This window comes from Xenopus laevis, chromosome 4S (genome assembly GCF_017654675.1).
Source record: "Xenopus laevis strain J_2021 chromosome 4S, Xenopus_laevis_v10.1, whole genome shotgun sequence".
Classification (NCBI taxonomy): domain Eukaryota; kingdom Metazoa; phylum Chordata; class Amphibia; order Anura; family Pipidae; genus Xenopus; species Xenopus laevis.
The window spans coordinates 14077049-14091159 of record NC_054378.1 but is presented as its reverse complement, the minus strand read 5'-3'; the positions used below and the strand labels follow the sequence as shown (position 1 = coordinate 14091159).

Here is a 14111-nt window from a genome sequence, read left to right as displayed (position 1 = left end):
ACCCTCCAACTGTTGTAAAACTGAATACCATCCCCAACAGCAGAGGTCTGGAGGGCTGCAGGTTGCGCATTATGGAGATAACCATTACTCACCCAACTCCTCAAGAGATGGCACCCCATATGTTTCATCATGATTGCGCTTGATCTCTGCTCGGCAAGCCTCCATCTGCTGGCGGGTGACACTAGGGGCCGGCCGACGAGGAAGCTCCATGCGGCTGATGATGGCCTGGAACCGCTTGTACGTGAGAGGGGGGCTATGTCCGTTCAGTTCAATAACCCTGAATGATAAAAAATTAACCCAGTCATCATGCAGAACGTTGCCTGGTAAAAATAAACCATATGCAGTCTAACTTGCCCTTTATCAAATTGTTTGATCTGTCCATGCATATGTATGGACAATCAGCACTGTCTGACCAATCAGTTCTGACCCGAGGCCCTATACACCCCTGGATTTGCCAATGTCCTTTCCATGGAGTAACATCTGTCACAACTGTCATACGTGTCCAAATGGTATTAAAGGGAAGCTCAATTCCCCTCCCGAAAAAAAAAATCTAATATAAAAACTGGTACTTTTGCAATTTAAATTTAACAATTTCCATTTCCTTTCGTTTTCATGATCTTATCAGTTTTATGCTGCCAACAGGATAGGCAACAACAGGGTTGCACCCGAGGCTTAAAGTGATACTATCATGGGAAAACATTTTTTTTCCAAATTACACGTAGGCTATTGCCCGCAGCTCATGCTTTCATTATACCAGGGCTGATGCACACACTACTCTGCTCCCATTTAGCACTTGCAATTGGTTTTCATTTTTGTATTATTTGCGGGTTTTGAGTTATTTATTCAGCAGCTCTCCAGTTTGCAATTTCAGCCGTAGTTGCTAGAGTCCATATTACCCTAGCAACTATGCAATGATTTGAATATGAACAGGACAGGCCTGAAGATGAGTAGTACCAATAACAAAACATTTGTAGCCTTACAGAGCTTATGTTTTTAGACGGGAGTCAAAAAAAAAAAACTATAAAAAAAATAAAATAATGAAGACTAATTGAAAAGTTGATTCAAATGGGTCATAATAAAAGTTTTCTTAAAGGTGAACTACCTATTTAAGTACCGTGATGCCCAGGAGTCTGCCTGTGTTGGGGAATCCCCAGGAGAAGAACAAGGGGCTCTGTTTTACGTGATACACCGCTACTGGCTAAGAAATGCAGCACAGCAGCCCTATGTCATTCCCTTTCACTTGTTACCAGAGTTGCACTCAATATGGGCAGCATGGCTACCAGGACCCCAGCATTATGGGTGCGCTCTATTCCACAAGATCTGATTGCTATCTGCTGGACCAACCAATCGGATCACTGCGCTGTTTCTTAGGGGAACAGGGAGCCTCATGGATCAATGTGCAGTCTATAAAGAAATAGGGGCTGGTGTACTAAATATTCAAATCAGTTTTGCCTTTTATTTGCCTTATTTATTTAAGTGAAAATGGTTCCCAATCTATGAAAAGTACATTTTTTCCTGGGAATTACTACTAAAGTCATCTTCTGAATTTCCCCCCAGGGGGTTTTCTCACCAAGCCACGTTCCCTGCTCTGGGCCGGTGCAACTCAATGGCACCTATATCAGATATCGAACATGTTTCTCAGCATTCTGTACATAGATCAGCTGGAAAAGCTTGTCTAATATTTCTAACAAAGTATCTCCTTTCACTGCAGCCTCAGATATAAGGGTCGGGGCACATGGACAGATTCGGGGAGATTAGTCGCCAGGCGACAAATCTCTTCTTCGGGGCGACTAATCTCCCTGATCTGCCTTCCACCGGCTAAAATGAAAATTGCCTGGGGGCAGGCACTCTGACAGCTTCGTTTTTTGAAGTCACCTGTAACTGCCTCACGAGGAAACTTCGGGCGACTCTGGAAAACTAAGCGACGCAAGTGCGATCCCGCTGGTGATCTTTCATTATAGCTGGAGGGAAGGCAGTTCGGGGAGATTGTCACCCGAAAAAGAGGCGATTAATCTCCCCGAATCTGCCTGTGTGCCTTTACCCTAAGGACAGGCTGCAACTCCCAGCAGGGCCAGGGATTGGCTGTCACTGGATTTGGGATATATTTTGTGTTGCACCCCCCCTGTGAGATATTGTACCCATAGGGGCATCACAATAAATACATCAGCACAAATATAGGGTGAGTGGGTGACCTGTAAAGGAGAAGGCAACATACTTTTTACAAGGTTTTCTCCGCTCCCTTCCAAATGACTACAGCATCACTGGACACGTAAGAGGCCTTTGTCTTTACCTGCTAAGTGCAACTTTGTGGCTGCCATCTTGGATTTCTACATCAGCAGTGTTGTCGTAAAAGCTGCGCAATACAGGTAAATCCAACATGGCAGCAGGGAAAGGAATACACTACTATATTACAGGGTGATCCCCATCCCAACTGACCTGTCCAAGTCATACAGAGTATGTGAGTTCTCCACGATCACCTCCACTCCGGCTTCTTTCGCCAGCTTCATAATGACCGCATCTCGCTCCTTCCCGAAAGGCTCCGAATCGTACTCGAAGGTGAGGCGGGAGACACCCCACTCCTGGTAGAGACAGAGGAAAGAAGCTGAGCAAACAGATACACGGTGAATATCCAATCGCTAACATACTGCTTCAATCACGATGTATGGCAGCTCCAGCCCAAATATTTACATGTAAAGAGGAAAGAAGATTCTGTGCATACAATAACCATGATATTATGGTTTACTATATAGATGTACATATTTTATTTTAGGAATTTACCAGGGACACATGACAATTATGTCCCAATGCAGCAAGGATACCAGACACACGATGGCTAGTGAAGCGGGGATAACCCCTGCGTGTTTATTGCGTCAAATGTAACGTTTCGGGGGCGTGCCCCTTCGTCAGATTATGTCCCAATGACAGGGGAGCCCTATTCCTTCCCCCACTTATCTGATCTTATCCAGACTCTTGGCATATGAACGTGGCCCAGATACTGACTGGTAACAAATAAACCAATTGGGTCACATAAATGGGAATGCGTTCACATCACGACTGCCAGGAAGAAAGACTTTGCCTCGGTCTGGCCCCAGGGATCCGGGGAAGGTCATTAATTCAGGATCGTGACGAGAAGTGTCACGTTTTACTGGAGAAGCTTTTGAAGCTCTTACTGCACCAGAGCGTGAGCTGCCCATATACAGCCGGATTATGCACCCGGCCCCTAATCAGTTCTACAGGCCCCGCCAGCATTAGGAGACTTTATAACAGCAACATGACAAACAGCATGGAACATCTACTGTGTATCCTGTGCTTGAATGGCTGCCCCTATGGCTACACAGCAGCTTGTTTATATAAACTATAGTAGTACTTATCTGTTATCTACTGTGTATCCTGTGCTTGAATGGCTGCCCCTATGGCTACACAGCAGCTTGTTTATATAAACTATAGTCGTACTTATCTGTTATCTACTGTGTATCCTGTGCTTGAATGGCTGCCCCCATGGCTACACAGCAGCTTGTTTATATAAACTATAGTAGTACTTATCTGTTATCTACTGTGTATCCTGTGCTTGAATGGCTGTCCCCATGGCTACACATCAGCTTGTTTATATAAACTATAGTAGTACTTATCTGTTATCTACTGTGTATCCTGTGCTTGAATGGCTGCCCCTATGGCTACACAGCAGCTTGTTTATATAAACTATAGTAGTACTTATTTGTTATCTACTGTGTATCCTGTGCTTGAATAACTGCCCCTATGGGTACACAGCAGCTTGTTTATATAAACTATAGTAGTACTTATTTGTTATATACGGTGTATCCTGTGCTTGAATGGCTGCCCCTATGGCTACACAGCAGCTTGTTTATATAAACTATAGTAGTACTTATGTTATCTACGGTGTATCCTGTGCTTGAATGGCTGCCCCCATGGCTACACAGCAGCTTGTTTATATAAACTATAGTAGTGTTTCTAAAACAAACACACCAGTTTTACCAGTGCAGCACAACATTACACTATATTTTCATTGCTCAGTCCTTCCATGGCTGTGCTTTTCCTGGGTTTCTTTTCATTCAGGCTTGTTTCATACAGTACATCGAGGTATCCGAAATGCACAACGCAGCTTCACACGCCGTCAGTACAATAAAATGAATTATATCCTTATAAACGGTGAGTTCTGAGGTCATCAGTTATAAACGGTAAGTTCTGGTGTCATTTCTGTCACATGACTCACTGAAATTTGTGTATTAAATAAATAAAGTACCCCCAGTTGTAAAACATGAGGATATTAGAAGTTACCTCGGAGTTCCATGACCTGTATAAAAGATCGGTGATTTATAATATTGTTATATTTTACAATAGGGGTACTTATGAGCAGCAGTGTACTGCTACAGAGCTAATCAGCTCCCAACAGAAATAGGAATCCTTCAGTCCGAGGGGAATAAGGGGATGGGATGTTGAAAACCCATTCACACCGATAAAAAGCATAGCAAGAGCTCCGGCTGAAAGTGGGTCGATTGTCTACAAGTATACGGCCGAGTCATATAGGCTGCCATGTAACTTTCCATGAGTCTAACAAGAACATAAATATAAACTGCCTTTATCAGAATTCTTTTTAGAATTGATATACGGTTGCATCCAGCTGCACAGATATTGATTTATTTCTCCCCATTAAAAAAACAAAACGAAAGCCTAAAAAGAAAAAAATTTAAATGCTGTATTTTATATACTGCACCAGCCCAGAGGTTCAGTAACACTAGAACAGTAATGACCCAGCCCTCACAAACTGCCCCCAGCAGCTCCCCAGCTTGGCTCTTGTTAGGCATCTTGTGTGTGTCAGTGGCACTGCACATGCTCAGTGGGCTCTGGGCTGCTGTTGGGAAGCTGAGCTTAGGGAGCGTGGGAAATCATCAAGCAGCTTATTTGTCATAGACTGTAGCATCAGACTGCACTGATTTCTGAGCTGCCATGACATGTGACTCAGAATTAATTGCTAATCAGCCTTGTATTGTGACCTATATATTGTATATTGTGGGTCCCTAAGCTCAGTAAGTGACAGCAGCAACAATTTTTGATGTACATTTTTCAGGTCTTTTTTGTTTTTTCTTGGGATTTTTTAGGTATTTTCTATACTACAGGGTAAAACACTATATGACCTATGCTCATTGGTCAGAAACCATTTTCCTATTGGTCTGTATTGAGCCTTTCACTCATTGGTTAAGACTATAAGTGTGATGTAACTGTGATGTATTGCACTTTAAAGGGGTAGTTCACCTTTAAGGTAACTTTTATTATGTTGTAGAACGGCCAAATCTAAGCAACTTTTCAATTGGTTTTCATTATTTATATACTATTTTGGATTCGGCCGAACCCCCGAATCCTTTGCAAAAGATTCGGCTGAATACCGAACCAAATCCGAATTTGCATATGCAAATTAGGGGTGGGAAGGGGAAAAAATATTTGCTTCCTTGTTTTGAGACAAAAGGTCACTCGATTTCCCTCTCCGCCCCTATTGTTACTTTTTATTACTGATCCTTCTATTCATACTCTCTCCTATTCATAATCCAGTCTCTTATTCGAATCAATGCATGGTTGCTAGGGTAATCTGGACCCTAGTTACCAGATTGCTTAAGAAGCAAACTGGAGAGCTGCTGAATAAAAAGCTAAATAAATCAAAAACCTTCAATAATAAAAAATTAAAACCAATTGTAAACTGACTCAAAGTATCACTCTCTACATCATACTAAAAGTTATCTCCAAGGTGAACCACGCCTTTAATTGGTCGATACCCCTTTATAAGGATTGTACCAAGGGGAGACCTATAGCCTATGGGTACATGCCCATTAAGGCACAAAACGCATTAGGTTTTTTGTATGTCCTAATAAAGTCTTTTTTACTTTTACTTAAACCTGAGCTACTGACTTATTACCAAATGGACCTCACCCCACTTTGAGTCAATCGCTTGACAACCCTTGGACTGGGGGCTGTCTCGGTGAGGAACCATTCATTTTGACTTTACCGTTTCTTTTTCCTTTTGATTTCTAAATGATATATATATATTTTTTTAAGTACAAAGGCACACACATGCATGTCTACCTAAGTGACAGCAGCCCAGAGCATGTGCTGGGAATCAACAGAAAAGAAGATGGGGAGCTACTGGGGCATCTTCAGGGGTAAAGATCTTTACTGCTAGAGGCATATGGAGACCTTTGGCTGGAACAGAAAACCAAAACATAGTGTGCAGCAGTTCCTAGCCGGATTCTTTGTAAAGTTTTAATTTTCTTCTATATAGTTTATTTTCTTCAATAGGTTTTTATTCCCACCCCACATTTTTTTGGTGTCCAATGGGGGTAACGCCAGCCAAGAATATGCCTTGTATGCCGTGGGCCTAACCAATGGAAAAAAGCTGCTCGGTGCAGCCCAAGGAAAACAGCCAGGTTTGCAACAGTGGCCAAGCTTTCAGAATTTATTGTGGGAAAGGGTTAATTGGGTGCACTTAAAGGACCCGTAACATCAATTTAAAAAAAAAAAAAAAAAAAAAACGGTAAGTTATTTCTTAATACAGACTTTGTATAAAGTTAAATTTGTCTTGGTGTTTTTTTTTCCGTTATATACAAAAAATTTTTTTTTAGAAAAAAATGGATGTTACTGGTCCTTTAATACATATAGACAGGACAATACCTGCAAGCCAGCCAGATAGGCAGTTACTCACCTTAAACAGCTTGGGGAAGACGTCTGCCGGTTGCCCTCGAACTACAAACAGGCGAGAGTTGAGCTTCCTTAAACTGCTGTCCAGATCCTCCAAGGACTGCAAGAGAAACCTATAAAGAAGAGGGGAAATCAGCATGAAAACAATGGCCTACTAACAGCACACTGACTAAGCACTCATGCCTCCAAATTTTTTCTGCCAGGGGGTTACTGGGCCACCTTTCACTTTATGTTTGGACCAAGCTGCCATTGTGTTTCTGATTGTACATAGCCCTCCCATTGTGTTACAATGGCACAACAAAATGCATGGCCTTGCAGCAAAGGAATCATGGTCTGACCCCACTGGGCAGTACATGGACAGTGTTTGGGAAGCCATAGGTATTCTCCTGTTTTATGGGAGATATAAAGGCCCTTTCACTGGCACTTACACCTTGCCCCCTATACGCAGGTTACCTGTATTCGTATATCACAAATACACCGAATCCACTATTGGGATTCGGCCGAATCCCCGATGAAAGAACCGAATCCTAATTTGCATATGCATATTTTTTGGTATTTCTTGGATTTTTTGGGGGGTATTTTCTATCCTACAGCGTAAAACTATATGACCAATACTCTTTGGTCAGAAACTATTTTCCTATTGGTCTGTCATTTTTGCATTGAGCATCTCACTCATTGGTAAAGACGTGTGATATAACTGTGACGTATTGCATTTTAATTGGTTGATACCCCTTTATAAGGATTGTACCAAGGGGAGACCTATAGCCTATGAGTAAATGCCCAAACGTGTTAGGCTTTTTGTATGTCCTTTTTTTGTGTTTTTTTTTTTTTTTGCATATACAAATTAGGGGCAGGGAAGGTAAAAGTAGGTAAAAAAAATCTTTTGTGACAAAAAGTCACATGATTTCCCTACCCGCCCCTAATTTACATATGCAAATTCAGATTTGGTTCAGACAATCACAAGGATTCGGCCAGACCCGAACTCTGCTGAAAAAGGCTGAATCCCAAACCGAATCCTGGATTCGGCGCATCTCTAGTTATAGGAGTATCCAGTACAGAAAATAAGGGAAAGCCAACCGAATGCTCCACCAAATTATGCACCCAGTCATTTAACTAAAAGTTACTGGGTGCTTTTGGGGTTCCCACACTCTCATATTTAAGCATGACAGGGCTGCTATAGTCTTGACCACCCCCTTCACAAGAAGGTCTGGGGTTCCCATGTCACCCACAGACCCTTATATAGAGAAGCAGCCAGTATTCATGTGGTTCATGGGTGTAGCCTGAACATCACCCAATAAACTCGTTGCAGCCCTGCAATTAATATTATAATATATTGTATGATCTCAGAGTTCTGCGAACCATAAATAACATAGATCTGACTCATGCATCGGGCAGCCTTTGCTTAGTGTGGATGCTGCTGCCTGTAACGAGAAAGCTGCGTAGAACCCACACATTCACTGTCAACCTCACAACATCGCACATTCCTATACACTAACTGGCACTGCAAAGGCATCATCTTCTTGCAATAATCCAATTTGCCTATCAGTGCATAGGAATGCATGGTTGGACCCTAGCAACCAGATGGCTGAAACTACAAACTGGAGAGCTGCTGAATAAAAAGCTAAATAACCTAAAAAACACAAATAACAAAAAATAAAAACCAATTGCAAATTGTCTCAGAATATCACTCTCTACTAGGGATGCACTGAATCCAGGATTCGGCCTTTTTCAGCAGGATTCAGATTTGGCCCAATCGCATGCCTTTTTGTCACAAAACAAGAAAGTAAAAAATGATTTTCCCTTCCCACCCCTAATTTGCATATGTAAATTAGGATTTGGTTCTCGGCGGAATCTTTCAAGAAGGATTCAGGGGTTCGGCCGAATCCAAAATAGTGAATTTGTTGCATACTAAAAGTTAAATCAAAGGTGACCAACCCCTTTAAAGGGGAACTGAACCCAAAAACTGTGGTTGCCTAATGAGTGAAAATATAAATCCAAACAATGTTGCAATATACATTTATGCTTTTATGTATACGGCTTTACGTTTTACGGCTAAAAAAAAAAATGGTGTAAAAATCAGGTAAACTATATATTGGGATAAAATGAGGGGTTTCACGGTCAGTCTGAACTCCTGAAACAATGTAGCTGAACCCGGTTGAATAAAAGAGCAGAAGAACTGACCTTTGCTACATTGTTTATAGAGTCAGGGGATAAACATATTTCTATTTCCCGGCAAGCAAAGACAGTTCCAGGGCAATGTCTCCCCCTCCATAAAATAATTATAATATCTTACACTTTATAAAGAGGGTGCAAAACATATTCACCCTAAACTTGCAGGGCTGTCACCCCTCTCTATGGCATTTGGTTATTTCTACTCAGAAGCAGGGCAAACAGTGAAAACGAAAGTTCTGTAATTTTCCAGCTTCCTGTTTTTCTCAAAGTGATTGTGGGAGGGGAAATAGCAGTCCCCTAGTAAACCTGCTGAACAATAAACCCCTCCTTATCTGTAAAGCTGAAGCAGGCTGCAGTAAGGGAAAGGAGGGGCTTGTTTACACAGAACTTATTGTGTACTTTGTGTGTCAGTGTTATATATAAAGCTTAAAGGGATCCTGTCATCGGAAAACATGTTTCCTGTTCCTTCAACATGGCAGTGGGCACATAGGGTTAATCCCCCTGCCGGAAGGAAGGTACAGGAAGTGATGCAATAAAAGGGACTCCCCTTCGCCTTGGCGCCCATTCTTTTTCTTCCTGTCAGGAAAAATACCCTCTCAGTTAACAGAGCTCCTCTCCCTCTGTTGATGATCCTGAGCCGAGATATCCTCATCTTATGTGAGCACAGGACGAGCCAGCGGGCTCACGGCCAACCGTTGCCGTCAGCGCAATGCCGCTCGCGTAGCGGCGCATACGCAATAAGACGCTGAAGCGCCCATTACTCCATCCTGAGGCGCGAATGCGCAGGCGCAACTTCCGGGTAAGCTTAAGGGGCAGGATGGCGCCAAAAAAAAAAAAAAAAAAAAAAAAAAAAAACTTTATTTAAATCCCCTCAGCTACTACATTAAATCAGTAGATAGCTGGTGACTATTTGCACAAGACCAAGTGTGCGAAAACACTGTATGACTGTTCCCAGGTGTAAGTAGTTGCCTATGGGAGTAACTTAACGCTAGGAGCACAGGTGATTAAACAAAGTAACCTGTTTTGCGTGTATCTTTACAGGCTGTCTGTAATGAGCAACAGACGATCACATTCAAGCTCCAGAGGGTAAGCATTGGAGGAGAGTGATTATGGGACTAACAAACAAGCTACAAGACAGTAAGTAAAATCCACCTTTTTTACTTTACAGGAGCTCGTCACGCAGAGATGAGCCCAGCAGAAGCAAAAGCTCCAGGAAACAATGCATGGCCTGTGACAATCCGGCCTTGCCAGACAAAAGGCTATGCAAAAAATGCCTTATAGATGCAGGTGAACCAGGCCAAGATCAAATGGCAAACATGATGGACTGGATGCAATCCACTTTCAAACAGTCCATGGCCACAATGGTGGATGAGGTGACAGGCAAAGTTATGAACAACCTGAACAAACAAGGCCTTACACCATCCATAGGCCAATCTTCAGTCAGGGCTGAGGATTCAGACAACTCAAGTAACTCAGAAGGAGAAATACACCTCTCTGACACAGAAACTGAAGATACAGAGGACACAACTTTTAACATTGAGTTTATGGAACCTCTGATAAAACACATGAGAGCTACTTTGGACCTAGAAGAAGAGGGCCCATTACCAAAACAAGATAAAATGTTTAAATCCAGCTCTAAAAAGAACCAAGTATTCCCGGTACATGAGGTCATCTCTAAAATCATTCAATCAGAATGGGAAGCCCCAGACAAAAAGATAGGGGAATCCAAGCGCTTCACAAGAATGTATCCATTTTCGGAACAAGAGGTGAAAAACTGGGTGTCCACACCCAAAGTAGATGCCGCTATAACCAGAATAGCTCGAAGAACAACTCTGCCCATAGACGAAGGGGTATCCTTAAAAGACGCAATGGAGAGAAGGCAAGATGCCATATTGAAAAAAATGTTCCTGATTGGTGGAATGTCGTGCAAGACTGCAGTAGCCACCACCTCACTGGCCAGAGCGAACAACTTATGGATCTCTGAAGTTGAAAATGCCATAAAATCAGGAGAAGACAAAGAGAAAATATTAGACATCATACAAGATATCAAAATAGCCAACAACTACACAGCAGAGGCTTCACTTGACGGAACACGAATGGCAGCAAAATCCATGGGGATGGCAGTAGCGGCCAGAAGAGCTTTATGGCTGCGTCACTGGCAAGCGGATTCACAATCCAAACATAATCTATGTTCCCTACCATTCAAAGGGAAACTTCTGTTTGGAGAAAAACTAGACCAAATTATCTCCAAGGCTTCGGCTGGGAAGTCAGCATTTCTGCCTCAAAACAGAAAAGATAAAAAACCATACAGGACCTGGGCCAGAGATCAGAAACCTGCATTTCGTGACACAAAACAGTACAGACCAGGGAAACCCTCCTTTCGACAACCCTGGAGATCCAGATTTCAAAATCAGGAAAAAAGAGAACAAAAAACAGATAAGAAATCAGCATGAAGGTGCGTGAGCCCCCCTGACCCAGGTAGGCAGACTACAAGCCTTTGGGACAGTGTGGGCTCAACACATAACAGATGCCTGGGCCCTAAATACTATTGCAAAAGGGTACACTCTCCAATTAAAAAGTACCCCCAAAAGAAGTTTCATGACATCAGACAAGAAAAGACCAAATCAAGAAACGGAAAACATCAAAACCACCTTGTCGGACCTCCTGGACAAGAATGTCATAGAGGAGGTTCCAAAACTGGAACAATTCTCAGGCACATATTCCCACCTATTCTTGAAACAAAAGAAAAAGGGAACATTTCGGGCTATTCTCAATCTAAAGACCCTAAACCAACACCTAGAAGTTCAAACTTTCAAGATGGAATCCATGAGAACCATCGCAATGCACATCTGCCCTGGAGACTGGATGGCAAAGATCGATCTGCTAGATGCATACTTCCACATCCCCATATGGGAACCACACAAGAAATTCCTAAGGTTCATGATACTGGGAAAACACTACCAATATCGAGCCATACCCTTTGGACTTGCAACGGGGCCCAGAGTGTTCACCAAAGTCCTTGCCCCTCTTTTAGAGCATCTCCGGATTAAAGGAATCCAGATCTTCGGTTATCTGGACGACTTATTAGTCAAGGCTACCACACCCCAAACACTGATCAACCATCTGAAAACAGTGGAATCCACACTGTCAAACTGGGGGTGGTTAATCAACGAGAAAAAATCTATTCTGATACCAACTCAAGAAATCCTTTTTCTAGGAACCATGATCAACACAAAAGAGGGACATCTAAGCCTACCTCAGGAAAAAATACCAGACATACAGGACTCAGAGTCACAACAAATCACTCTATCGAGGAGCACGATACAATCCCTAGCCTGGTGGCTGAAGGAACAGAACTTAAAGAACCCGATATCTTTAAAACCCAGAGCTTGGGTAACCATCACCACGGATGCCAGCAGGTTGGGATGGGGAGCGCATTGTCAGAACTTGACATGTCAGAACACTTGGTCCTGGGAAGAAAGCAAAAGAAGCTCCAACTGGAGGGAGCTGAATGCAGTACTACGGAGTCTGCCAAAATTTCAGAAACTCATTCAAGGGAAAGAGGTCCAAATAAGATCCGACAACCTCACGACAGTCAATTACAGCAACAAACAAGGAGGAACAAAATGTCAAGCTTTATTGAACACGACCATAACTATATTTGCTTGGGCAGAAAAGAACCTGAAAGACATATCAGCAACATATATCCCAGGAGCCCAAAACTCGCTAGCAGATCATCTAAGCAGAAAATTCCCAGCGATAGGGGAATGGGAACTCAACCAGGAGATCTTCAAAATGATATCCCACAAGTGGGGGCCATTTTCAATAGACCTCATGGCAACTGCTCAGAACAAGAAAATCCAGACATACTGTTCTTGGAAGAAAGACAGTCGAACAACATACTGGGATGCGTTCTCATTTCCATGGAAATTCCGAACAGCCTACATCTTTCCACCGCTGGCAGTCATCTCGAAGGTTATACAGAAAATCAGATCGGACAAAGCGAACGTAGTGATCGTGACCCCTTGGTGGCCCCAGGAGAGCCTGGTTCCCGATGTTAATGCAACTGAAACAAGAGGAGCCATTTCACCTCCCGACTCTACCATCAATCCTACACCAGGGGACAGTACTACACCCAGACCAGACAGCTGGGCACTAACAGCCTGGAGATTGAAAGGAACAGGCTAAGCCAGCTAGGACTATCCGACTCCACAATCACCACGGTGTTAGCATCCAAAAAGAACTAAACACACATCAAGTACGCTAAAACCTGGGATACATTCACACAATGGTGTAATGAGAAAAAACTTGATCCGGTGACGACTTCAGAAATCACCTTACTAGAGTTTTTACAATCAGGAGTTGATAGAGGATTATGCCTTTCCACACTAAAAGGGCAAATAACGGCAATTTCCTCTTACACAAACATGCAATGGGCATCCAATCAATTGGTCAAAAAGTTTCTTTTAGGCATAAAGAAGCTTAAGCCCATTATCAGATCAGAAGTTCCTCCCTGGGACTTATCCTTGGTCCTGAATGCACGAATGGATAAACCTTTTGAGCCTCTAGAAAATGTTCCCCTAAAGGTTCTATGTCTAAAAACAGTATTTTTACTGGCCATAACATCAGCAAGGCGTGTAAGTGAGTTACATGCACTATCCATCAAAACTTCAAAAATGACTTTCTTTGCAGACAAAGTGGTATTGAAGACAGCAGATGGGTTCTTGCCTAAAATTACATCCAAATTCCACCAATGCCAGGACTTGGTATTGCCATCATTTCACCCTGAACCTAGGAATGAACATGAAGAAAAGCTACACACCTTAGACATAGTCAGATGTCTCAAGACTTACCTCAACAGGGTGGCAGACTTCAGGAAAACAGAATACCTACTGGTCACAACCAATGGCAAAGGAGCTGGAAACAGAGCCTCGAAAAGCACGATTGCGGGGTGGATAAAACAATGTATCCAGATGGCCTACTCATTACAGGCAGCACCTGAACCAGTAACTAAAGCACACTCTACTAGAGGGATAGCAGCTTCATGGGCACTCCGAGCCCAGGTATCCGCAGAAGACATCTGCAAAGCAGCCACATGGTCTTCTCTTTGTACCTTTTCCAAACACTATAGGTTTGACACTTATTCCAAAAGCCTAGCCGGATTTGGACATTCGGTCCTAGCAGCAGCAACTTCTAACAAATAAATAAGCTCTGTTAACTTATGGGGGTGTTTC

General features: G+C 42.8%; 1 protein-coding gene across 1 annotated transcript in view; it reads right to left on the bottom strand.

Annotated features, from left to right (window-relative positions):
- cry2.S (cryptochrome circadian regulator 2 S homeolog) overlaps positions 1 to 14111 on the bottom strand; it is a 33209-nt gene that overhangs the window by 14320 nt on the left and 4778 nt on the right. Inside the window, 3 exon segments of the mRNA NM_001090467.1 lie at positions 93 to 277; positions 2437 to 2579; positions 6710 to 6818. Coding sequence (NP_001083936.1) covers positions 93 to 277; positions 2437 to 2579; positions 6710 to 6818 — 437 coding nt within the window.